Here is a 27,995-nt window from a genome sequence, read left to right on the forward strand (position 1 = left end):
TAGAATGTAATTATCACGACTTTTTTTTTTTTTATGTAGGAAGGGCACCGCCCAAGGAAAAAAAAAAGGCCCACTGAGGTGCCGGTCCCAAACAGAATTCTATGTATTCCTTGTTTGTTTTGTCACTTGCTTCTGTACTCTTCCCGAAAGTTTATGGTATATGACGTAATTTAGCAACTAGGTTTAGCCAGGAACGTATGGTCGCATAAAGTAGGTCACTGAAGAAGGGGGAGGGGAAAAAAGGAGAGAAAAAAACTGATTATGAGATAGTTAAGATGTTGATACTCAGGCAACACAGATGAATATTAACAATGGAGGACTACAACGACGTAAACCATTGAGACTTGGGTTCTTGAAGTACGAGACGCAACAGCAAAAGTGTGTACTGCTATGTCATCTCAGCACTGGTGTTGAGTGTGTCCCAGCGATGCAACGGGCCTTATTCAGGGATGCTTTTTCTTCTTGTCACGACTATTTTCAGAGGCCACAGAGATTATTACCATGGTTCTCAAAAGTGTTTCTCCTGTTGATATTGTGGAAATTGTCACTATTGTAGAAATCTGTCACTAGAACCGTAAAAGCATTCTTAAAAACCTGTGGAACTTGAGCTAGAGCCTTTTGAAAGTAATGGAGGTGCGGCGCAGAAGTATTTCAGATTATGGTCCACAGAACAATACTTCACTTCTTGACTTGCTTCAACACGAGTATCACACCCTCCTTGGGACGCAGCAGGCCATTAGCTGTTTCTAAGGCTACCTCTTCATGTCCCGGCGCCGCATTCAGCTCTGCCTCCAACAGCAGCTTAGATAGGGCTACCTTAGCTTCCAAAAGAGCAAATCTCATGGCTGTAAGCAACAAAAGGAGAAATTACTTTATGGCATACCAAAAAACTCTGAAGCGATCGGAGCCAAAAATATCTGAACCAGTTAGTCCTCTCTGAGGGATCCTCACCTATGCAGTTCCTGGGACCCACCCCGAAGGGCAAATGTGTGAAGGGTTGGATGTTGCCTTTGTTCTCAGGCAAGAAGCGGTCTGGAATGAACACCTCAGGGTCTGGCCAGTGGCGGGGGTCGTGGTGGATGCTCCAGATGGGCACCTGCACCAGGTCTCCTGGCTTCAGGGTCAGGTCAGTGTCGGGTAACCTAGGTAGACATACAACACATTTGCGCTTCCACACTGCCTTTAGGTTTTACTTCATTCACTGATGTTACGTGACTAGGTCTGAGATGCAATCTTTCGATGTAGTATTTGTACTCAACGGAATGCGATGGAACGTAATGATGGACATTTTTAATTTGTTTACTGGAACCCTCTATTTAATACAAGATAACTATCATTCTGATGGTGATGCGCAGTATGTCCCGCTATAATTGTAGTGAGAGGCTTGAGTGGATAATCTAAACATTTTTCTTTTGGTATCGTCTTGCATACTTACTTGTAGGTCTTGGTGCATGCACGTTCTAGAATCACGGCAGGAGGATAAAGCCGAAGAGTTTCTGAAAGAAAAATATAAAATATAAAGAATCAAGTGTCGCAAATGAACTTCCCGCTGCTTACATTTTTTTTTTTTAAAGTTAAAAAGCAATCGTTAGTGTTTTATACACGCACAGCTCTTCACGACTCGATCGCCGAAGTCAGCTCAAAATACTTATAATACTTTATTCACCCTGAAGGCAGGCGTCGAGCAGCTTGGCTTCCATGATGCCCTGGTAGGTGATACCCCCGTGCTCCGCCACCATTCCCCGCAACTCTTCTCTCAGGCGCTGCTGCTGGTCCTCGTGCTTGGCCAGCAGGAAGCATGAGAAAGCCAACAAGGAGGCAGTGGTTTCGTATCCACCGACGATAAACAACAAGCACTGCGCCACCATACTGATGTCGTTCATCACTGCAGTAACCATGGTTTTAGGAACATATTTCAAGATACTTCAACTTACCCTCTCACAAGAGCTTCGTTGATGTTGAATGCTCGAGAGAGATGATTCAAATAACTCTTATCTCGATAACTACATTTGTATTTCAAGGAAGTACGTGCATTCATATGTTCACTAAGATGTCTGCAGTGACTGGTCGTGGATCAGTCTTACCGAGTTTACTGCTAAGGTTGTCGGATTGGTCCCGTGCCTCCAGCAACAGGTCCAGAAAGTCTCCACGCTTCTTTCCAGTTTCTCTGTCTGCAATAGTCTGCTTTACAACGTCGATGAAGAAATCTGTCTCCGGAGGATTTATACTGAGGCCGGTTAACTTGAAGAGCCTCGGCATGATCTTGCAGAGTGCGATTTTTAACATTGTCTGTATTGAGATCTTGAAGACTATTTCTGCCTTGCGAGGAAATTCCGCATTTTTGTCAATCAGAGAGTTACATTCAATACCAAAGGCACAAGAAGCAATTGTGTCCATAGTGAATCGTTCAAAGTTATTCTTCATATCTACGTAGGAGTTTTCTGCCGCTTGTTTCATTGAGAAACTGACGAGAGCATCGGCCTTGTCGCTCACTAAAGAGAACATTCTTTTGATCTTGCCTGAAGTGAAGGTGGGCGTCATGATGGCCCGCAGACTCTTCCACTCAGCACCATTTTTGAGAGAAAGCATCTCCAGCACCATTTCATCTCTCTTACTGCCAGTCTTCAAACCCGTGAAATCTCTTTGGTCCGTGAAGTAGTTGAAATCCTTAACGAAGACATTCTTAATGAGCTCAGGATCCCATATCACCAACAAAGGAGTGAACCATTCATACAGTCCACACTTTGACGCATTGTAAAACGCGATGTAATTCTGAAAAAAAAAAAAAAATCAAGTTTTTACCTATATTCACAATGTAGTTCAGAAAATTTCAGAAGTTTCCGAAATACACTACGTATAAGTAATATCGCTGGAAGGCACAGAATCTCCAGCTTGCAGGATGGTAACTTACGAGCTGCACCAAAACTACTGCCTTGGTGTGCTTAGCTGCCTTACTCTAGGACCAGCAGGGGTAGGGTTCTCTGCACCAAGACAACAATACTATGTGCATTTTTTCTCTTCCACAGCCTTCTCTATCTAACTCTTTTCGTATACACCTTCCATGGTAAAAGAGACTTGCATCATAATCATAGTTGCTTAATCATGAATACATTGATTTATCAAAGTATATAGTGATCATTACCTCCTGATTGTACTCCCACAAGGTTCTATTAACAAAGAACGACTTGTGGATGTGTCCGAGGAAGGGTAAGGTAGGCGGGGAGGGCACGCCTCTGTAGGACCAGTAGCTGTGGCGATACCTGGAGTACACCCAGGCCAACACTGCCACCGTCGCCAGCAGCAACCACGTCTCCACTTCCATGCCACACCAGCGTTCCGTTGCTTTGAGTCTGGCACAGGAATGACAGCGATGCTTTGTGGGGTCTCCATTTTTGTAGCCTTACATTTTATTTGCTGAAAACTGTGATGTATGGCGAGGCAAAAAAGATGACAGGGTCAGGAACGAGCGTGTAGAGAAAGAGTGAATTTGGTTCACGCCACATTGTGTGCACGCCGGAAAAAAAAAAAAAAAGTTATTTATTTAATTTAATTTCGTTTGATTTTATCAAATCTAATCTATTTAAATTATTTACTTATTCATTATATTTTTTTTATGGTTTATTAGGCCTTCAACATTCCAAAGTGTACAATAGCACGGTATAATATTTCAAAGTTACTGGAGCCTCGTCACCAAAGCACAGGACACCGAGTACGAGTATATGTGATTTGTACATTGAGAGGAGGAGCCGAGTATATGTGATTTGTACATTGAGAGGAGGAGGCTGCGTCCCCTTCCATCTAATTACCTGAAAATTGCCTGGAAATACATCAATGAGTTACACTAGATATATATGATCAGGATTATTTAACGCATTGAACATGAAGATTCAGTATCATCAACAAAGTAACATACCACTGATGGAAGTATGCTACGTGCAGTATTATAATGTACTTAAATATGATTTTTAGTATTTTAGTTCATACTTAATGCATCAAACAATCCTGTTGATCAGGAACTGGGGCTTCTCGATGAAATGAAATAAAATAAAATAGAAAATAAATAGAAAATAAATTAATAAATGAAAAAAATAAATGAATAAAATACGAAGTCAGATAATTTAATAAATAAGTAAATAAAATAAATAAATGACAAAAAATAAATATATAATATAAATAAATAGATAAATAAAAAATTAAAAGATGAAGAAACGCGTCTTGGTTTGGAATCTAAGCCTACAAATGGACTTGGTACAGATGGAATATGAACACCAAAGGAGCACAGAACATTCTGTGATTGACGTGTTTGTTACTAACAACTAAAAGTTATTCTGCAACGTTAAAATTATTCCATCAGCATCAGCAAGCGGTTACCATAAATGAGTGATCGCAAAACTGAAACTAAGGAAACAATATAAGAACAAAACCTGGAAGAAAGAGACTAGCAATAAAAAAGCTCAATGAAGCAGAATGTTATAAGGAAATTGTAGAGAAAATTGTAGAAGAGGCACAGAGATCGATACATAATGTGACATAGAGGAACAATTGAAGAGTTTAAGCAGAGAATGCATATCAGTTGTGAAACTCTTGGAATGAAGATAATGAGAACAACAAAAACGAAGACAACACCTTGGTGGTGTTATGAGGTGAGAGAAGTAGTGAAGGAAAAAAATAAGATACTTAAAGAAATGGATAAAAACTAGAAGTGCTCCAGATCGTCAGAGTTACACACACGCACGAAAAAAAGGCAGAAGTTAAGAGATGTAAAAATGAAAAATAGACGTCACAGGCTGTAAGCACAACTGGCCTGTAGTGAGAAAGGTGAGAAAGAGGACGGTTTTTCATCAGGGAGTAAACTTTTCTAATGGAGGGAAGAGGGGAGAGGGAAACGATATAAGTAGGAAACAGTGAGAAAGATCTGCTTTAGAGTATTGAAATAAACAGCTCAAATTATCAGTTTTTTGGCAATGTGCCCTCGTCTCTGATACGAACTACACCAATGCAAAAATGTATCTAGGTACAAGCAAGAACTTCTCACTTAGTCTGTCCTTCTCTCGCGCCTCAAAGCTGAGTACCTACATACTGTTTAATTTGCACTCAGGCCTCTGTACCTACCACATATTTTTTGCCTCTTAATCACTATGGTGTTTGCTACCCGGTGACGCAGGGACAACTGATTAGAATATGGAAGCCTATTAAATTGTTCCTTACATGACTCGGGTGAGCGTCCCAGTGCGTGGCTCTGACTCGATTTACTTATATTGGAATAAGTTTGGAGGATAATAGAGGTACGAAAGAAAATTCATCGGCGATTCTGATTACCGTGAGGTACGAGTATATAAGTTTGTTGTGTCGACAATATTGACCAAAAAGTAGATAAACAAATAAATGAGTAAGATAAATAAATAAATGAATAAATAAATAAATAAATAAATAGATAAGTAAATAAAACAAAGTGAAATGAGAATTAAAAATAAAAAAAGTTTTGTCTTGGCTTCAATTCATATCACTAACTTTTTTTTCCTCATAAGAAGCAAAAAATTGGTTCGTTGATATACTAGGAAGATATCGATTATCTCAGGAAAATACCCAACGTTATCTTATTTACTAATCGTAAGCAATTCTTAGGTGATAGAAATCAGTCTACTTTTGTACGTTATTGTCCTTTAGATATTTCCACATCAAAATACTAGTCTGGCTGCCTCAAGGATGACTTTCTCGTTGCAGATTTTTGTATTTATTTTAACTATTATGAATCAATGAAGAAATTTTCGCGTTAATGCCATATGAGCAACCTTGCAAAATCTCGTAATTTACACAAATCTCAAAAGCCGCGTAGACGACGGTGGATTGTGTGTCTGAACTGATTTTTCATTAGGAGAGTCGACCGTAGATACTTGTTGCTTTGGTTAAGATACTTCCAGGACGGTGAGCGAGGAGGCGCTGTGATTGTAAGTCTGATGCTACTCTCCTTAATTGTTCGTTTCTTTTCAGTCTCAATAATGCAAAAGAGCAGCTGCATTTAAATATAAAGTATTGTACTATCCACACTACAGTAAAACTCTTTCCGCAAGAATTTATTACGAGCATGGCTCTGAAATTCTAGTTGATTTAAACACGCAGTCATTCGAGGGAGGAGCCAAATATCAAACCAGTGGCTTTATCATTAGAACAATATTGGTTATCGTTCTCGTGATGGATGACCTTAACCTCTTCGCTGGGAAAACAGGGACGATAAGTCATGATTTTATCTCATCTTATCTGCTCAGGCAACATAGTTGTTTGACACTGTTCCTTCCGCACTTGCTAAAACACAACGTATGAATAGGTAAATGTGTTGTGTATAGCACTAGACTGGGACCACACTAAACACCACTTCACTGAAGGATCGACTGCCATAAATGCTAGACTAATAAGAGACAAATCAACAAATGGCTTGTTTGATGGCATTATGCACTACCTAGTCATTACACCTTACAATCCCTTGCGAGGCCGACAGGTGTGGCTGAAACCGCGTTATAAGAAACAGACAAATGTGTATTGGTAATGAGATGAAGCTTACCAGGAAATTATGTAATGTAACTGGTTTCCTTGATGTAGTTATGCAGCCTCCCTTCGTCGCTGCATGAGGGGTCCTGTCTAAGTGGCTTCCAGCGTGCCTCTAAAAGCAATGTGCACTTATCACCTCAAATCTCTTCAGGTCCTCCATCTCTCTCTCTCTCTCTCTCTCTCTCTCTCTACACACACACACACACACACACACACACACACACACACAAATCCTCACGTTCACTTTAATGAGGAGGTAGAAAACTGGAGTTCTTATTGTTGTTGTTGGTGTTGTTGTTGTTGTTGTTGTTGTTGGTGGTGGTGGTGGTAGTGGTGGTGGAGGTGGTGGTGGTGCTGTTGTCACCGTTGTTGTTATTCTGTTTATTATTGTTATTATTATTATTATTATTATTATTATTATTATTTTTATTATTATTATTATTATTATTATTATTATTATTATTATTTTATTCATTTTTATTTATTAATCTATTTATTTATTTTTATTTTTTTACATTGAATATTGCTATAGCGCAGTTTCGGAATACAGACCAGGATTGGAAAATACATCTTTAATGCGGCGACTCAGAATCAACGAGCTGTGTACTTACTTTTCCTATCCTAAATCCCGCTTTCCCACCGCTACCCTAGTTTGATGTGCACTGGAAGAGATAAATTAAGATTGAAGTTGTATAAAACTCCAGATTTACTAAATGAGTGCATGTCCAGGCAATTCTTTGATTTGTACCATAGTGTGAGCATGACATCTCATGAAAGCTCAGAACTAAGAATATATAACAGCAGTGAATCCTTGTCCACCTCACTGAAGAAATAACCAATTACTGGATCAAGATTATGGACTCAATAGAGCAACTCTCGGGTCTCTGCCTTTCCATTCACACAGAGCTGTCCCTTGACCATATATTCATTTTCTTTCAGACTCCTTGCTGCCAGGTCAGTAAGCCAGATGAGTCCCATCCTGACCTGATTCAGTAAAGGACTGTTGCTTGGATTCAATTTTCACTTCAGCATTGCTCTCGGATTTTTCATTACACTATGGTACTTTAAAAATATTTTTATCTTAATCGCCTTGTCGCGTTTCACAATTATACTCATGCAATAACCATTACTTAACCGAGATGAGAGATGAGGCAATGTCGTGGGCTTCTTAGCTATAGCACAGTTCGGTATTGGTGGATTAAACAAATCCTTTGCTTTCCCTTGCAGATTTCACCATGCGTGTCATACAGAGTATCCAAAAGTTGAACCAGTCTATCCCTACATACAGTATACTATGAATGCACAATCAGTGATTTACAATATATAAACAATAATTATAAACTGATTTATTGATCATAATATGTGCAAAGTTCACAAGAGGAGATGATAATTAAGGCCAGAAACTAGCAAATTATAATCCATTGTTCGGTATAATATGAATTTTCGTTCATTCATGAACAAAAATAATACAATGTGACGAAGATTTCCTTGGAGGATTATACGAAGAAGTTGTAGTATTTCGTGGAAAACTATAAATAAGAATAACTCAATAAATAGGTAGTATAAGAAGCTAACAATTCTATTAATATGAAAAGCTCACTCCAAAAAAGATATTATATCATTTGGATTATTTCTTACTCTTGAAAGGTGAAAGACAGTTCAGTTAATGGTCAACTAACAAGTCGAACAAATAAATGTACATACTAATTTCATTACAAGTTAAGTTAAATAACTTGTATTTCTTTTTAATGAACTGGTCATTGCTACAAAACATTAATCCTTCGCGAAATAACAGCAAAAAATATTATTGTTGCAAACACTATTTGTTTCATCACGAAGTCTCTTTAATTATATTCAATAGCTCCCACACTACTTGCTTGCGTTGCTCTTTACAAGGTAGCCGCAGCAGGTACGACTTAAGGAGAAACAGACTGTCATCTCCTCCGGGCAGCTCACTCTCCAGCGTGTTCAGTGTCTCGGCGTCGATGTCCACAGTGCCTTGAAAAAACTGTCTGCGTCTGCAGGGAAACATCTGCACTATGTGATAGACAAACGAGAAGAAACTAAGAAATGTTGCAAATAAGACGATAATGGCTGTCGCTATCCATATATACTTGAAAATTTCGTTATGCGGGATGATGCACCGGTAATGTTTGGTGTTGCTGGCTGCGTACACCATCTGTGGTCCGATCTCGCACTTGATGTTGGTCGGATAGGCCAGACGCCACACGTCCATCACGTAGTCCCATCCTTCTGTTATACCTCCCGCGATAATTTCAGTCATGAGACTAGTAGACGATATCATGTCTAATAGCAGGAGACAACTGAGATCGACTTCTAAACACTCCCATGACAGACGCACTCGAGTGCTCAGCAAACCAGCGTTGTACATGATGGCGGCGTCGATGTTCCTGACGGCCGCAACTGTGGGAAGGAGTGGGGCTTCCTCGAACAGTCGCACCAGCGCTTGGTGTTCATAGTAGTCCTGATAATTTAGAGGAATCAAATAAAGTAACGCCATGGTGAAAAGCAGTCCTGGAAGATACAAGCCAAATCCGTTGGTGTATTTCTTCTGTCCTTTGTATTCAACGAAGGCCGCGGTAGTAATGCATACTCTCAGCTTCCTCTCGTGTTCCAGGTTGATGGTTCCAGACCCCGAGCAGGAAGGGCTCTGGCGTTCCATTTGTGCGTAATTGCAGTAAGCGAATAATGCCAGCATGACGGCGATCAAGAGTCTGTGCAGGAAGACTATGTTTGTATCCAGCGGAGTGTTGGTTCTTTTGAAGTACTTCTTCATCTTGAGGCTGGAACAAGGAGAACCGTTAGTGACACAAGGTAATAATCAAAACAATGGTATAATAATCTCTCTCTCTCTCTCTCTCTCTCTCTCTCTCTCTCTCTCTCTCTCTCTCTCTCTCTCTCTCTCTCTCTCACATTGACCTCACTAATGATGATGATGATGATAATGATGGTGATGATGATGATACTATTACTACTACTACTACTACTACTACTACTACTACTACTACTACTACTACTACTAATAATAATAATAATAATAATAATAATGATGATAATAATAATGAAAGTAGTACTTATTATAATGTCAATGCAGACGACCTTGTTAACACCGTAGCCCTTCCCAGCACGTGCGGGAAGGGCCTTTCAGTGAGACGATGACTAAGATCATCCTCTCATAACAGCATCAGTACATCCTGTACCATGTAGCTGAACAGCGGGTAATGCTTAAAGTAAAAAAAAAGAAGTATACATTTCTAAATATTATCATGCTTGTCACACATCTCATAAAACAGAGAAATACGATTACCAATGGATTTCATGGTAGAATTTTCACTTATATGTTAAAAAAAAAAAATACAATAAGAAATTAAAATTTGATGTACTTTATAACATATTGAGTTGAAACACACACAATATATATATATATATATATATATATATATATATATATATATATATATATATATATATATATATATATATATATATATATATATATATTCAAGTAACGTATTTAGATATTCATATTATGTGTTTAAGATAAAACCTATAATCGAGTCAAACTTACTTAAATATTTCCTAATTCATAGCCTACGTAAAGTATTCTTTTGTTCTGTGTGTGTCTATATTTTCTCCTTTTCCAAGAGAAATTTCAGAATCTTAGTGAATGAAAACGCATCCTGAATCTTACGAGTCTGTATCACGCAGCTGATCCCTTTAGTGTAAATAAATCCTTTAGTTACCTTAGCTACTTAAGTACCTGTCAGTACGAGAATATCGATCAAGCCTAAATACCGAAAAAAAAAAAAAAAACGTATAGACTATATAAATGACATACGGATATGAAAAGTAAGAAATAAAAAAAAAATACAATCATAAATAAATAAAGAAAGAAAGAGAGGAAAAAAGAAGCTCATGAACGTGCAATGACCGTTCACTGAATCTTATTGTAGCTTAACCTTCCTAACATGGCTTTTGCTCATACTATTATAATAGATGCTGCAATTCCTTTGTATTATTATTATTATTATTATTATTATTATTATTATTATTATTATTATTAATAGTAGTAGTAGTAGTAGTAATAGTTGTTGTTGTTGTTGTCAGCTTTGTTTACTTTTACATTGTTGTCATTACTAGCTTATTATTATCATTACCATATAGTGTAGTCATCATTGCTGTTGCTGCTTTTCAGAGCCTGGCAGCCACACGCATATCGTTACAAGTATTGGGTTTACTTACTGTTTTAGAATTAAGATATTCTCTTCTGTTTATCTTTTAAATTTTACACTTGCCGGAGAAATTTCAAGAGTTCGTGTATGGCTCTCCGCCGAGAAAGGCAAACGACAAACTTGACACGGCACGCCCTTAGCCTTCACTGTTTATTGTGTGAAGTTTACACTTCACTGTTTACTGGAGCGGGATGACTTCGACGTGGGTAATGCTTGATTTCTTAATTTTACGTAACAAATGCAACGCCCAGTTTTGTCAGTTTGTAAAATTATGATACTTTCCTTATTCAAATTTTACTTCACTCAATAAACAATACTGATGATATTCATTCGATACAAGTCATCCATGTGTCTGAACCGTCCCAGCTGATTAGCAAGAGGAAAACCTTAGTACTCTGCGACTTATACTAGTAATCAATCATGTACTGTAGAACACCATTCTTTTTATGATATATTAAATCAGAACTGGATACATGGGAGGCTTGAAATTAGTAGCGTCACAATCAATCTCAGTCAGTCACGTCACGTATCATGTTGTCAGGCGTCAGATATTGTGAGGCGTGTGTGAAACTGTCGCGTGAGTTTTCGTTTCCTTATTGTGTGTACTTGTAATACATCTTTCATTTAAAGTGTCTGTCGTATGTTGGCTCCACGGATGATATATGTACAGTGTGTGGTGTGCGTGTATGTGTGTAGTGAAGGAAGGCGGGCAGTCTCCATCACCGCGTGGAGCTAGTGCGAGGGTCAGCAAAACACGTGCATTAAGGACCCCTCATTACCTGCGGCAGAAGGAAGCATTAGGGCGTTGTACGGTTTCCATGTGGGGACACTGCATGGATATCTTCTAGGTGAGTAGTGGAAGACCATTCTACTATGACAGTTTGGCGTACAAGTGATGTAATGGCCTGGTTCACTCATTAGTCTCACGCCAGCAGTGGCAAAGACAAGAAACGCGTTCAATTGATGGCATGCTTTTGCCTCGTAGAAAGGCTAGAAGGTTCTAATGTATGTGATGTATAAAAAGCATTGTAGGACTGGAAATTGTGTAATTCTAGCAAGGCAGTACATCAAACTGAATACTTAATAGCAGTCAGCAATTACACAGAGGATTACCCAGATAGTAAGAATGCAGTCTTGAATGAATTCTTCCTTTTATGGCTACAGGTGTTTCTGGAAGAGGGTTCCAGACTAAAATATAATTGATATTGAAATATCTTTTCCTGATGTAAGTGGCACTTCAATATGAATTTTCTCTGGTGTGAACAAATGGAACAAGAGAAAGCATGGTGTCTGGTGGAGCTCAAGATAGATTGCAAAAAAAAAGACATGAAGGGAAGATGCAGAGAAATGGATAGAGCAGGCCTCAGGCTTTATAAACATGGCAACAGTCTCACTGCACACATTTTTATACAGTGCTGTTGCTCAGACCACCTTTTTCATCAGGTCATTTTAATTTAGAGATTCCTTAAGGAAAGGGCCAGTATGGCCACTTGCACCAGTATCACAGTTCACTCCACTTTCTTGACTCTCCCTCTCCCAGCCTGTTAACTCAACATTTTCCAACACTGCATCCATTATTGCCATGGCGCTAGTACAGTCATTTGTATTGTCCTCTGTAGGCATCATCCCACCTGCTACAACCTAACCACAGCCTGTTGGATCTGCAGGCATTACATTAAGTGTTCTTGAGTGCCCTGTTAAATTAAAAGCTAATAGATTAACTATTTTCTTTGTTGTATTCTTGTTGAGATATTGACATTACTTAGCTATCTGGTTTATCTGTTCTGTGTATCTTAAATTAATAATGTGCCTGCATTATTATTTTGTTGGATTTGTGATATATGATACGTTTGAAGGAAGTGTGATATAGTTTTCATCCATAGAGCAGGAGAAAATTTGCTTTGCTGAATTGTGTTCCAAGTGCCTTAAAAGGGGACACATTTCTAAGGGGTGTAAAGTAAAGTGTGCTAAGTGCAAAGGAAATCACAATGTTTTGTTTTGCTCTAAATTTAATTCAGTGGCTAAAGGAAGTGAAAAAAAAACAAAAAAAACTAGTGTTAGCCTGCTAAAGAAAGTGAATTTGCAGGAAGCAGCATCAGTGAGAAACCTACTGAAGTGGTTAGTGTAACCCAAAGTAATCTCGAGTCTAAGGTTTGTATGACATAAACCTGTAGTGTTTTGCCTACAACAAAGATGAAGGCATGTGGTGGTTGGGGCAGATGCATTAAAGCTACTTTACTCTTTGATTCAGGTGCAGAAAGGTCTTCTGTTTCAAGCAATTTGGTGAAGAAAGTAAAACCTAAATAAGTCTGAACCTATTTGATATTCTGCTTGTGGAGGATGTAAGGATCCTATCTTTAGCAACATTTTTTTATGATTTGAATTTAATGGATTGTCATGGTACTGTTCAGCCTCTCCATGCTTTAGAAATACCAACAATATATGCACCATTTATACACCCTGCTGATCCAGTTGACAACTTGTATGTTTTTTATTCTATTCAGTGTGCTGATGAATATGTACACAACTAACATTTGATAGTTGATATTTTGGTAGGAAGTGGAGCCTTTTGGAAATATATAATTTGTAACAATTGCTTGAGGTGCAAGGGGCTAAACTGGAGCCAGACTAACTTAATGCTTGTGGTTTTGGCTGTTCCTGTCCCACATTGGTGTCAAATTTGCAGTCAACTGGCATATGAACACCTTTCTTTTTCTCATAGTTATCCTTTGCCTTAATTATTCCAAAATTATAAATTGTTATATATGACTGCATTTTTTTCATAATGTCTTTCAATTTGATGATGGAACAACGACACAGTACATCTTGCAGTACACTTGGCAATGCGTATGGGCTGTGTGACACTGCTGCCCCAGTGTCCTTGACACATGAATCCCCCAGGCTGCATCTTGCTGGTTATTGTCGGGTCAGGTCACTCCAAAGTTGAGGTGGCAACAGTGTGAAGAGGTACAGTTAACACCCTAAGTACCAAGTTAATCTGGTTCCACTATAGTTGCTCAAAAATCAGTATTTGGATGGGCTTTGTTGGGCTTCAGTGTAGTCTCTACTTGGGGGAATGGAGTAGTTTCCCAGATGTGGTTTTACAGAAGCAGCTTTGCATAAATTTTGGGACTTAGAATCAGTTGGTCCAAAGGAACCATTTTAAATCCAGTGATTGATTTTGTTCTGAAAGCCTTTTCTGAGACAGCAATGTTTGCTGATGGTAGGTATGAAGTTGTCCTTTCCTGGAAATCTGGTGCAGTGAGGAGTAATATACATAGTAATGAAAATCTTGCCAGAAAGAGGTCATTAGTTCTGGATGATAAGTTTAAAATAACCTTAATCTTCAGAGGAGTTTGATGCCATGTTTTAGGCCTATGAACAGGAAGGCATCAGTGAAGTAGTTCTGGCAAGAGAGAGATGACCAGCTCCTCTCCTACATATATACTACCTACCACACTGCCCTGTAATCCAAGAATGCAGTTCCACCACCAAAGTTAACCCTGTCTTTGATGCCTCTGTACTAAACTATAATGGCATTTCTTTAAATGACATTCTTAAAGTGGGTCCTTCTCTTAATCTGCTTCTTGTGGAGGTTTTCATCAGATTTAGACAGTGGCTTTTTGCTTTATCAGGTGATAATAACAAAGGCTTTCTTTCAGATAAATATTTGAAGGGAAGACAGAGACGTTCTCAGATTCCTTTGGAATTTTCAGAATGATGTTTGCATCATGAGATTTGTCTGAGTCCTCTTTGAAAATAAGAGTATTCCTTTTCTTTTAAATGCAGCAATTAAACATCATCTAAAGTCTTTTCTGTAGTCAGAAGTAGTAGGAGAACTAAGGGATCATCTTTATGGTGATGATTGATTGTCAGTAGCTAACAGCAGTGAGGATGGTTCTACTAAGTTTAGTGAAGCACATTGTTCATGGTAAATCAGGTGCGACCCTTTCTAAGTGGAATTGGCATTGCAAGATTTTGACGCAAAAATTCAATGAAAACAGCATGTCACGGGTCGGGTACACTGGTGCCTCACTAAGGATTTTTTTTCCTTTGAGTTTCTAGATTTAGGAAATCATGAAGTGGCTTCTACAAAGAGAACAGTACTCAGTCTTATTGCTAAGGTTTTTGATTCTGTTGGTCTCCTTTGTCCATTTATAATGTCAGCAAAAATTCTTTACCAAGGGATATGGAGACTTGGCCTTTCATGGGATGAGACATTGCCAGAGGAATTAATGACTAAATTTCAGAAATGGGTCAAAAGTATTAAATTTTTTCAGTCATGGGAAATTACTATATGTTACTTTCCAGGAAGATGCGGTGAGGTGCGGAAGCTGCATGCCTTTGCTTCCGGAAATGTGTACGGTACCTGTGTTTACCTGAGAGTTCCCTGTTAAGATGGTTTTCAAGTGTCCTTTGTTCATGCCAGAGGAAGGGTAGCTCTTGCTAAGAGAATTTCATTACCTAGATTAGAGTTACTTGGTGCCCTACTATGTGCAAGGTTGTTAGTATTTATCAAAGCTGTCCTTCACCTAAATAATATGCCTATTAATTATTGGACTGACTCTTAAATTACATTAGTTTGGATTAAAGGAGATGGAAGAGCTTTGTGGCAAATAGAGTAAGTGAGATTCAAAGTTTAACACCCTCTACTCTGCGGCACCATTGCCCTGGGATGAATAAACCTGCAGATTTGATTTCCAGAGGCTTATGTGTTGAGGACCTTACATCATGCACTATGTGGCTGAATGGTCCAGCATGCCTGTGAGAATGCACTGCACTCATACTGCAGGATGAGGTAGCAGATATATTGCCTTTTAATGTGGCATTGTGTTGTGAAAACAGACCAGTGGCTTGTGTATCTGTGGATTGTACTGTGGTAGATTTCTCTCGGTAAGATAATTTCACAAAAGCTCTCAATACTCTTGCTTGGGTAAATAGATCCATAAGTAACTGCAGACCTTAATCTGAAAAGTATACTGGTCCCTTGTCTTATAAGGAATTGGATCTAGCCAAGGGACAATTATTCTGTAGAGATCATGGCTTTACAATGGGGTAAATCTCTGGATAACAGCTCTGCTCTTAGGAAATTTGATCCCTTTTTTAGATGAGGATGGCCTCTTGAGGGTTAAGGGTCAGCTAGACAATGCTGACATTAGCCTTGAGAATAAGCATCCTGTGGTGATCTCTTTTTTGTCATATAGGTAAGCTACTGGTCTGCTTCCAACATAATCTTCTAAAGCCAAAAAGTAGTTATGTATTGGATTGTGGGACTGAGAAAGCTTGCTAAAACTGTATTTTGAGAGCATTACTTGTTGTAGACATTATTCTCAACAATGTAGCCAACCTGTGGCTCCCCTTCCAGGACTAAGAATTAACTCTGCTCCACCTTTCATTGTAATGGATCTCAACTATGTAGATTTGCCATCTAAGAAGCTGTATTCTTTACTTTTTACTTGTACTGTTGTTTGTGCAGTACACTTAGAACTGCCTGACTCTCTGTTTCACACAAACTGCATACTTGCCATCTGTAGGTTTTCAGCAAGATGATGTAGCAAGTGTTTCCAACCAAATACGAACATGTTATGGTTCTCTAGCACCTCAGTGGAAATTCATCACGCCTCATGCTCCATAGTGGGGAGGATGGTGGGAGCAGTTGGTCGGGTCTGTAAAACTGTCTTTCAGGAAAAATACTACTAGTCAGGTGCACGTCAAGATGTGAATTAGATACTACTCTGCATGAGATTGAAACTTGTGTTAATTCCAGACCCTTAACATTTGCTGGAGAGGATTCTGATGCCTTCATCTTGTAACACCATCTCAGATGGTAACTGTTAGAGATCTGAGTGAGCAACAGCAGCTTGGCAAGTTTTGAAAACTAAAGATGTCAAGACTACACAGGGCAGTACATAATCTTTTGCTAGGGATGTACAAAGAGAGCACAGCCCCCCCCTCCCCCCCCCTCTCTCTCTCTCTCTCTCTCTCTCTCTCTCTCTCTCTCTCTCTCTCTCTCTCTCTCTCTCTCTCTCCTCTCTCTCTCTCTCTCTCTCTCTCTCTCTCTCTCTCTCTCTCTCTCTCTCTCTCTCTCTCTCTCTCTCTCTCTCAGAAGAATGATGACCTCGTTCATGTCGCTGCCCACACATCAGGATAAGGCTCCACCTGAGATAAGGAAGGTGGTGTGCGTCGTCGTGAGTGTCCGGCCCTTCCTTTTTCAGTTTGGGATCATTCACGGGCTTCCTGATGGCCACGTGCACTATCTTATCCCGGGATTGTGTTCAAGCTTTGTGATACATTTCTGTTCACGTCCCTTACGCCTTTCCACTCCCCTTCGCGAGGCCTGGCAGCTAATCAATCAGCACAGCGTCATACGGGATGCATGAGATGTAAAGGAGAGAGAGAGAGAGAGAGAGAGAGAGAGAGAGAGAGAGAGAGAGAGAGAGAGACTATAAAGGCCTCACTGTAATGGAAAAGTAACGTTAGAACATAAAATGGATTCTTTAAGATACGAAGTAAAGCCACAAGTTTCTTCCGCAGCTGTATATCCCACAGCCTATAGAGCTTGTAATGCTTTCTTACTTCAAACAAAGCCTGCAATTACCTGCCACCCTTCGGACTTCTTGTTGGCCATTCTTCCCTCACATGCAGCCTGTAGTTTTTTGTACTCATCAGACAACCTGTAATTCTTTTTTTTCCCTCATATAACATGTAGTATCTTCTTACCCAACCCATAGTCCCATCTTCCTACCTTCCTACCTTCCCACACAGCTTGTAGTCTCTTCCTTCACAGGCTGCAATCCCCTCTTCTCTGACAGACAGCCTATTATATTTTTCCTCCTCCTCATAGCCTGTAACCTACCACACAATCTGTAATCCTTTCCTATTTCAGACACAACCTCTAATTCCTTCTCACACACTCCATAGTCCCAACTTCACAACGTAATTCCTTCGTGTTCTAAACAGCAATTGAAAAATGAATGTGAAGTTTGCGTTGCATAAATACAATTGGAGCTTTGTTTGGTGTCGGAGAAGCATAGTCTAGAATCTAGATGGTCAACGATGGAATCATGTAAAGCTCTTGCCGTTTATACTATCATGGATACCTTATTTTGAAATGTGCTTATCTTGTAATGAAATCCACAAAGAAAATCATGCGTTTATTCTACAATTTACAGCAGTCCAAAATAAATAAGGAACAAGCAGAATACTATGTTACACACACACACACACACACACACACACACACACACACACACACACACACACAAACAAACACACTGCATATCAAGTCATCACGTGTCAGTCAGCCAGACAAGAGGAAAAAGACAGCACACAGTTAAGGCTGGGAGTAGGTTGCAGCGGGCTCCCTGACTTCGACGCTTCGGGAGGCGTCCTCCTCGGCGGCCTTAGCGATCTGGTCCAGCACATACTGGGGGATGGGGTGGGGGAAGGCGGGGGCCACGGGCAGCAGGTCAGAGTCTGGCTGGTAACCATTCTCGTCGGCCACGAATTTGATGTGGACCGGAGTGCCGTCAGGGGCGGTGTAGCTGTGGGCGAGGAGAGACTCGTGCATTTAGCGGACAGGGGAATGCAGACACAAAACTATTTTTGGACATGGAACAGCAAGTATATTTTGCAATTTATATAAATGCCAAATAGCAAAAAGTCATATTTGGACTGGAATTTGCCACCTTTGAGTCTTTGGCATCGTTAGCACTGTCTCACCTCACAAAGCCTTGCTGGCTTCCTCCCACGCCGCCTGATTCATGCCTGACGATTCCGTCCTCAGTCTCGACATCGAAGACGTAGTTTCCTTCAGCATCAGGGTGGACTCTCTCGTCCTTGAGGATGGACACGGAAGGTGCTGGGGCGCTTGGCGATGGCGCGTAGAGCTTTTCGGCCGCTGCCACGACGAGCAGCAGCAGCATCACGACCTGGGGCAAGCCAAAGGCATTAGTTACTGAGAAAGGAATACGCTGGGAAGTCTTATTTTATGTACCAAGATCAGTTAAACTTGTGGAAGGAAATGCCTAAGGACTCTTTCTTACTCTTCATGTCCAAACTCAGAACGGATCACTCACGGCTTTCATGTTGGTAATGTAGGGGTTGTGGTTGAGGCGAGGGAGGTGTGAGTAGACAGCAGGCTGCTTGACTGATGCATTGGAACTTCCTTGCGTCCCTTATATACTGCCAGTTACGCGCGGGCCTCCACTCCCCCCACCCTCTTTCACACCCATCGTCTGACTCCTCTGCATTTTATTTTCATCCAGTCAAATCACACCCCAAGGTAGGCGGCTCTCAACCCACTCCCAGCTGGAGGATAAATATCACAGACCTACTTTCAAGGGAAAAAAAAAGTAACGCGCCTCCCCGTGGTGTTTGGTTTCGTTGGTGAGCCTTTGCCTCACCGTGACGAACAAGGCCGAGATTCAGGCACTCAGGCACTAAAGTCCCATCGCCGCAGCCGCGATGCACCGAAGGCCGTCGGGTCGGATCTCCTTTCCACGTTTTTTTTTTTTAAACCAAAGCTTCAATATCTCCTTTCATAATTCACACAAATAGACAAATACTCTTGTACCTCTCATTTGAAGGATAACATATATAAACAAGACTCGTATTTCTGCACTGCGCACTTCTTACGTAGCTTGAGAAATGATTTATTGCTTCGTACATCAGTAGGGAAGTGGCATATAAAGGACAGGATTCTTTTGTGTGTGGAGTGGGAGGAATCCGTAAATGTGTGTGTCGATGTGGCAATACCTCTTCACACCTTGTGCGTGGCGGGGCGGCGGGCGACACCAGGCGACAGACAGGGCGGCCGTGAGGTATAGAAAGCAAATCTAGGGCAGAGAAGTAAGGTGACACGCAGGAAAGGAGGCAAAAGGAAGAAAGGGAGGGGAGCGGAGGGAGGAGAGTGATGGAAGGGCATGAGGGAGGGAGTGGCTCAAAAGAGAAAGGTAATGACGGGGTTAGATAATGTTCCGAAACCACAGTAGTTTGCGTAGAAGGTCATAAGTCCCTTGCATGAATTACTAGAAAGAGAATGCATGTAAATGTTGTCTTCTCCTCCCATCGCTATCTGTCCGTGTTTGTGTGTATGTCGGTCGCTTGGTTCTCTCTCTCTCTCTCTCTCTCTCTCTCTCTCTCTCTCTCTCTCTCTCTCTCTCTCTCTCTCTCTCTCTCTCCTCTCTCTCTGTCTGTCTGTCTGTCTTTCTATGATGATGATAATGGTGATGACGGTGATGGTGATGATGCTGATAATGGTGATGGTGATGATGATGATGATGATAATGGTGATGGTGATGATGCTGATAATTGATGATGCTGATAATGGTGATGATGATGGTGATGATGATGATGATGATAATGGTGATGATGATGATGATGATAATGGTGATGATGATAATGGTGATGGTGATGATGTTGATAATGATGATGATGGTGATGGTGATGATGATAATGGTGATGGTGATAAGGATAATGGTGTTGATGATGATGATGATAATGGTAATGGTGATGATGATAATGGTGATGACGGTGATGATGATGATAATGGTAATGGTGATGATGGTGATGATGATAATGGTGATGATGGTGATGATGATAATGGTGATGATGGTGATGATGATAATGGTAATGATGATGATGATAATGGTGATGGTGATGATGATAATGGTGATGATAATGATAATGGTGATGGTGATGATGATGATAATGGTAATGGTGATGATGGTGATGATGATAATGGTGATGATAATGATAATGGTGATGGTGATGATGAAATTTAATCAATTTAATTAATGTCTTTGTTCACACTGGTACCATTTGTAATCACACTGAACTGCAACAAGATTATAATTGGCAGTAATGGTATTATTATTATTATTATTATTATTATTATTATTATTATTATTATTATTATTAGTAGTAGTAGTAGTAGTAGTAGTTGTAGTACTTGTTGTAGTAGTACTAGTAATAGTAGTGGTAGTAGTAGTAGTTGTAGTACTTGTAGTAATTGTAGTAGTAGTAGTAGTAGTAGTAGTAGTAGTAGTAGTAGTAGTAGTAGTAGTAGTAGTAGTAGTAGCAGCAGTAATAGTAGTAGTAAGTAGTCAATACATTATTACTGCCACCATCACCACCACCACCACCACTAACAACAACAACAACAACAACAACAACAACAACAACAACAACAACAACAACAACAACAACAACAACAACAACAACAATAATAACAACAAGTTTGATGTCTGCACAAGCTTACTGTGAGCATTTAAGAATACAACAGTCTGAATTATACATCCCTGAGTCACTAAGTTTATCATAACGGATCACTTTGTAATGCACAGACCAACTGAACGCAGGAAGTAGTTCTGAAATTAAGAAAGGTAATAACAATCGGTAGGTTTATTTAGAAATGACCTGCGAATACTAATTTATATATTTACAGAAGTTGGCTTTAGTAAATAGCCTTTCTGTGAAGATGTAGAAAGAATAAAATAAAAGTGCAGTTGTTTAAAATATTACAAGTGGCAAAATACAAACACCTGGATAATCGTAAGTCCTTTCAGTATAGAAAAAAAAAAAAAAAAAACCTTGAAATATTGGAGGTAGTGAAATACAAACAGGTGGATGACTGAATACTTGTGTACTTGTAGGCTGCACCAATACAGGCGTTACTAGATATGCACTGCTGGGTCACACGTGCGTCACTCGTACACACGCAGCAATTTCTGACGAGGAATGAGAGAATGACAAGGAATCACGAACACACTTTTTAATTTTAATCCTTTTAATGCTGGACGATTTTTCTCATAATCTCCATCAAGTTTTGTGGCACTTATTTTCTCTATTGCAGTCTCTTTAAATAGTCCTTGAACGCCCCCCCACAAAAAAATAGATAAAAAAAAAAATGAAAATACAAAATGAATCTCCTGTTCCCTCTTTTTCCGTGTCTAAGCAAGTGATTTTTTTATATTGCTATGAATATTAGTAAAAACGACCATAGCAGTTAAAAGATTAAGTAACAATCGATACCAGAACAGTGCCTAAGGGGAGGAGGAGGAGGAGGAGGAGGAGGAGGAGGAGGAGGAGGAGGAAGTGGTGGTGGTGGTGGTGGTGGTGGTGGTGGTGGTGGTTGCAAGAAAAATGATTTATAATTTTTTGACTAAGTTGGATAAAAATTTGTATAGAGAGAGGACGCCACGAGCTTGACTAGAGAGAGAGAGAGAGAGAGAGAGAGAGAGAGAGAGAGAGAGAGAGAGAGAGAGAGAGAGAGAGAGACGCATACACACACACACACACACACACACACACACACAACTCATATATACACGTACCTAAACAACAACAGTAAATGAAGGAGTATGGGCAGTAATTCCCCGTGTCTCCTCCTTGGCGCCGTGCAGCGGAGGTACTCAGCGGTGGGGGGCTGTTGCGGGTGTTGGACAATTCTGCCGAGGAACCTTGCATCGAGTGTGATTTGCTGGTAGTTTATGGCTGAAAGCGTCACTACAACGGGGTCATGTAGCGGCGTGTTGTGAGCGAGTTGTATAGTACTTGTGTGTGTGTGTGTGTGTGTGTGTGTGTGTGTGTGTGTGTGTGTGTGTGTGTGTGTGTCTCTCTCTCTCTCTCTCTCTCTCTCAGCGACTGGTTTTCTATTTATAGCATTCTTGGTTATGGTTCCTTTCCTTTCTCGATTTGTTTCTGTTCGTTATTTGTTTGTTCGTTCCAGCTTTTCTGAGTTCGTTTGCTCTCTGTTTTATTCAATTTCGTGTGAAGCTTCTTAATGCGAGGACACTTATTTTCGAGTGGCCCAGAGAGAGAGAGAGAGAGAGAGAGAGAGAGAGAGAGAGAGAGAGAGAGAGAGAGAGAGAGACTTAACTAGCCAGAAGTTCATAATTGCTTTACATTACCGTCTTATCTACAAAGAAAATAGTCATTAACTAAGTACACAGTGTTCAGCTCAAGACGCCAAGCCGTAAGTAATGGTTTATTTGTTTGATGGTTCCAGTATACAGGAACGCGTGACAACGGGAACTTTCCTGCAGCAAGTGAGTTGGTCGTGTGATTGTGAATTCTCTGAGTGACTTGATTTTTCAATGAACACTGAACTTGTTAGTCATCCTCGTCCTTTAAGGCCTTGGCATCCTTGTGGCGGAGTGTGCTTCTCATACTTACACCAGTTTTCACTCCAGATCACGTCATGAAGAAGTGTAAGATTTACTGCGTCATGTACGGGACTTCTTTCATGCGTGGCTTGCTTGTTGAATAGTACAATGGGTGATATTTGTATTGCCTTTTTATCATTATGATGGTGAAGTGTGCTGCCTTGCCCTCTCATGCTTGCCTCCATGTAAGGAAGGATTTCCGAAATTGATTGGTAATTTTGAATAGCCTGTAGTTTTCGCTGCACCTCCGTGAAGGTAGCGTGGTTGAAATACGGCCTGACTTACTGTACGTACGTCTCCGTGGGGAACTAATTTGGTACTGAATGATAAACCAAATGATGAGAAACGGTGTATTAAGGAAACAGAGCATCGCCAGTCACAGGTCAGGGAAGATAGATGGCCTACCCACACGGGAAGGTGCGCAGGGCTTGGGCGAGGCAGGATAGGCTGGCAAGGCGTGGACCTGTTCGGCCTGCGGCGTCTTTCAGGCACATCAGCCAGTCAAGGTGGTCGCCTTTCACTTTCAATACGCATGAATTTACGTTGGTCTCTTCTTTTGCTAAGTATATGCTATATTTTATGTCTATATTACCTAAGTTTATAATTGTGTGGGTGTGTTATTTGATTCTCACACTCACTTATTCACTCTTATCACTGCACGCACCTCACCTGGCTTGCGACCGTTGTTGTTCCTAGTGTTTCGAGAAGGCAACAGTTTCAACGACACCTGAAGGAAAGCCTGAAATTTTATCATTACAAACTGTATATTCAGCAAATTGCATAAGTTCGATCTTTAATTGCAGTTATGGTTTGCTTGTCTAGTTGTCTACTCTTCAATGTTTAGATTGTTTTATACCTGTTATATTCGAGTAAAGCAACTAAAAAAAAAAAAAAAGTCAAGCGATGATCCTCGTCACTGCATAGCTTGGTGGCCATAAAGGTTATCGTTCTGTTGTCAGGAAAGAGTCACGTGTTCTTCATTGACTAAGTTTAAGATGTGGAAACCTCGAGGCATGGTGCATCTCATTATATCAAGAAATTCAGTGAGTGCATTCAAATATGTTAAGAAGAAAAAGAAGGAAAAAAAAAAGAAACAGGAGGCTTTGTTGATACTTGCTGCTTGTAAGAAAATGAAAGCAAGTATCTGTGGGACTCTACTTTGATAGCAACTATAAGATAATGTATGGTCGTAAATGCCATGATGCTCCCAATTCGTAGAAAGTAACACACTCAGTTATACCTCTTTTCTGGTACGCTGGAGACCATATTAGATAGAACGGCATATAGAGAGGGACAGGCATATATATATATATATATATATATATATATATATATATATATATATATATATATATATATATATATGAAAGATACATAAATAGTTACATAGATGGATGGAGATAGCCACGTCAGTCTAACCTCTATGTCCAGATCGGAGTCTTCAAAATTGACGGGTAGACGATAGATAGGTGGCCTGAAGCGGTTCCTCGTAGTGACATCTAACTGGTTGATGCTGCCAAAACCTGTCTGATCGTCTCACAAAGAGAACACTGAGAGTATTAACATAATAAACATACCATTGCGACGTTGTGTGTGTGTGTGTGTGTGTGTGTAGGTGGATGGGTGGTGGTTTGGGTGGATGAACACGCCTTAAAAAGTTATAGCACTGTAGCACATAGCAAACATACGAGATGAAGCATGGACAATGCTTTGCAGAGACATGCAAAAGACTAGGAGTGTGGGAATGGCTTACACACTAGCGGTTTGTTGTGGTTTGCGTGACTGACGGACTGTGAAATGCGGCTTTGTGTGGGTAGTGTGGAAATGGGTGAGTTGTGTTGGGAGTGCAAGGAGGGACATGCTGACACGGTTTAGTGTTTGGAAAGCATGCAGTAGATGGTGAGAGACTGACAGAGAGTGTATGGATGTGAACTGGAGGGTGAAAGTTGTGCAGATCGGAGGAGTGTGAGGTTGATGGGTGGAATGAAGTACTTGAGTGGCAGTGTTAAGACTGAATGTTCTGTGAACAGGGTAGAATTGAAGAATCTCGTCCGTAACTACCCAGTGAGCGAGAAATAGAGAAAGATAGTAGAATACATAGATAAGTAAAATATAGATTGCTAGTTCAACAGATATAGGTAGATAGACAAACCAATGAATAAATAAATAGGTAAATACACACACAATATATATATATATATATATATATATATATATATATATATATATATATATATATATATATATATATATATATATATATATATATATATATATATATATATATATATAGAGAGAGAGAGAGAGAGAGAGAGAGAGAGAGAGAGAGAGAGAGAGAGAGAGAGAGAGATAGTGTGTGTGTGTGTGTGTGTGTGTGTGTGTGTGTGTGTGTGTGTGTGTGTGTGTGTGTGTGTGTGTGTGTGTGTGTGTGTGTGTGTGTGTGTGTGTGTGTGTGTGTGTGTGTGTGTGTGAAGAATTTCTTAAGCGTCTCCTTGAGCGGTCCGTTTTCTTTCAATATTTCCTTCGTTGACAGAGTATGTATTGTTAGGTAGACTAATGTAACTTGTGCTGCATTCTTTACTGTTGATAATTCCTTTTACTTGGTAATAGTCATGCATTGTATTATTCTGTTAACAGGAATAAGCCTTACATACAAAGGTTAATTTATAAAATTATTCTTGTCTAATTCTGGCAGGCGTAACTAATTTTCTTATGAAGTACATGGTATGTACTTCATAAGAAGTACATACCAAGTACTTCATATGAAAAACTGGCGGAGACTGAGACGTCTCCGCCAGTTTTTCTCATCCCCCCAGCTGCTAACTCTGTACAAGGGCCTTATCCGTCCATGTATGGAGTATGCTTCACATGTCTGGGGGTTCCACTCATACTGCTCTTCTAGACAGGGTGGAATCAAAAGCTTTTCGTCTCATCAACTCCTCTCCTCTAACTGACTGTCTTCAGCCTCTCTCCCACCGCCGCAATGTTGCATATCTAGCTGTCTTTTACCGCTATTTTCATGCTAACTGCTCTTCTGATTTTGCTAACTGCATGCCTCCCCTCCTTCCGCGGCCTCGCTGCACAAGACTCTTCTTTCTCTCACCCCTATTCTAGAAGTCCACCTCTCTAACGCAAGAGTTAACCAGTATTCTCAATCATTCATTCCTTTCTCTGGTAAACTCTGGAACTCCCTGCCTGCTTCTGTATTTCCACCTTCCTATGACTTGAATTCCTTCAAGAGGGAGGTTTCAAGACACTTATCCACCAATTTTTGACCACTGCTTTGACCCTTTTATGGGACTGGCATTTCAGTGGGCATTTTTTTATTAGATTTTTGTTGCCCTTGGCCAGTATCCTTCCTACATAAAAAAAAAAAATGTAATTCATTCCTATATACTTCATTAGCGTCGCAGTTTGATATTATTTTAACTTTAACAAAGATACAATTGCTGCCTCGTACAACTTCTTAACTCATTCTCTAAGGAAATAATAATATATATATATATATATATATATATATATATATATATATATATATATATATATATATATATATATATATATATATATATATATATATTCATGTGCCGCATGTTACTTATAGTACCCATACAAATATCAGTATGGTATTTTCCAGCAGACTCAAAGTTTTTTTCTAGGGTAGTCAACACCTGATTGTCTGTACATTGATTTATCAAAGAGTGTAGTAAGTGACGTGCCGTAAAAATACATGCTGTGGAGTACGTGTGTGGCGTGAGTGGCAGACACTTGGTGACACTCCTGCGGGAAGAGAGCAAGTCACTAATTACCTGCAGGAAAGCACCTGTATTCGTAATTGTAACTGTCTCGGCTGTCCTGAATGTTTTCCAGTGTTGTGAGAGTCTCGGCCTCCCTAGTGACCAAGAGAGTCAAAGGGAGTTGATGTTTGTTGTAATGGAACCGATAACTGGGGCAAGAAACTCCGGCGCGTCAAACCGTAATGAAAAAAAAAAAAAAAAAACCCTAGACAAAAAAGCAGGAGACAGGCTCAAGGCACTTCTCGCAGTGATGACGTGCATGGCCCTCGCTGTCTCGGCAGAGAGCGTAAGGCCGAGGCCAGGATGCTGGAAGCAGCAATCCTGGAGTGGGAGGAAGCAGATGTCTCTGCAACCTTTGCTTGGCAGGCGCAGCTGTACCTGTCCAGTCTTTCTTGGTTGGGTCCTGTGCAGCCACAACATCCGCGCAGTCCCCTGAAGGCGTGCGAACCCACCAGAACGATGGAACAGAGCCGCTGCCTCAAGGAGCACGTCAGCAAGGCCAAGGAGAAGCACTCTGCACTTAAGGCCAGGACGGGCTGATGCAGAAATTGGTCGTCGGAGAGCTGCAGTTCGAGGACATCCCGCACTTAGTCGACGAAGACTTGAGAAGCTGAAGCTAGCAAGGAACCCTTCCTTCTCTTAAAGGCATAGTGGTCTTTTAATGCGGAGTGCCCCTCCTTGGCCTTGCTGACGTGCTCCTCGAGGCAGCGGGCCTGCCCTCTCGCCCTGGCGGGTGCGCACGTCTCCAGGTGACTGCGTGGAGGTTGTGGCCGCAGATGACACAACCAGGAAAGACTGGACAGGTACAGCTGCACCTGCCAAGCAAGGGTTGCATGGAGGTCTGCCACCCACGCCACACACTTATACTCACCAGATGCATCGCCGTTCATTGTTACGTGTCCTTGATGACGATTATTGGTACATTATCTTGAAGGGTTGTTATCATTTAAGTAAAAATATTTGTTCACAGGTATAGTCTTGTCGTTTAGCTTGTTGCTGTATTGGTCTGTCTGTCAGTCCATTCACGAATCCGTCTGGTTTTTTGGCGGTTCCTCTTTGGGTTGGCTTTTTTTGGATAACATTGAAATAACGTTATCGTTTTCATCCAAGGGCTCCGTTTGGTTAGGTTAGGTTAGGTTTAGATTAATTCAGTGCGTTAATTTTCCTGCTGACTTCTTCATTGTATAGATCACGATCATATTTTTGCCTAAAAGCAAATAGTCAATATCATG

The 27,995-nt window shown here is 40.4% G+C and overlaps 3 protein-coding genes across 4 annotated transcripts; all 3 read right to left on the minus strand.

Annotated features, from left to right (window-relative positions):
- Positions 1-259: 259 nt before the first annotated feature.
- Positions 260-6,700, minus strand: LOC135098254 (cytochrome P450 3A41-like). The gene is made up of 7 exons (XM_064000523.1): positions 6,560-6,700; positions 3,143-3,350; positions 2,085-2,772; positions 1,667-1,885; positions 1,436-1,496; positions 952-1,142; positions 260-845 (listed from the first exon to the last, which is right to left on the minus strand). Exons 2-7 carry the CDS (start codon positions 3,320-3,322, stop codon positions 679-681), a joined length of 1,506 nt encoding a protein of 501 aa, XP_063856593.1. The 5' UTR covers positions 3,323-3,350; positions 6,560-6,700; the 3' UTR covers positions 260-678.
- Positions 6,701-8,167: 1,467 nt separating this feature from the next.
- LOC135098262 (uncharacterized) lies at positions 8,168-10,966 on the minus strand. 2 transcript variants are annotated; one of them, XM_064000530.1, is made up of 2 exons: positions 10,810-10,966; positions 8,168-9,350 (listed from the first exon to the last, which is right to left on the minus strand). In XM_064000530.1, the coding sequence occupies exon 2, from the start codon at positions 9,341-9,343 to the stop codon at positions 8,378-8,380; it is 966 nt and encodes a 321-aa protein (XP_063856600.1). In that variant the 5' UTR covers positions 9,344-9,350; positions 10,810-10,966; the 3' UTR covers positions 8,168-8,377. The 2 variants fall into 2 exon arrangements, with proteins under 2 accessions (XP_063856600.1, XP_063856606.1); XM_064000536.1 differs by having other exon boundaries at positions 10,725-10,859.
- Positions 10,967-17,940: 6,974 nt separating this feature from the next.
- Positions 17,941-19,096, minus strand: LOC135097216 (cuticle protein AMP1A-like). Its single transcript, XM_063998997.1, has 3 exons — positions 18,878-19,096; positions 18,522-18,730; positions 17,941-18,343 (listed from the first exon to the last, which is right to left on the minus strand). Exons 1-3 carry the CDS (start codon positions 18,884-18,886, stop codon positions 18,133-18,135), a joined length of 429 nt encoding a protein of 142 aa, XP_063855067.1. The 5' UTR covers positions 18,887-19,096; the 3' UTR covers positions 17,941-18,132.
- Positions 19,097-27,995: the final 8,899 nt, after the last annotated feature.

This window comes from Scylla paramamosain, chromosome 4 (assembly GCF_035594125.1).
Source record: "Scylla paramamosain isolate STU-SP2022 chromosome 4, ASM3559412v1, whole genome shotgun sequence".
NCBI classification, from domain to species: Eukaryota; Metazoa; Arthropoda; class Malacostraca; order Decapoda; family Portunidae; genus Scylla; species Scylla paramamosain.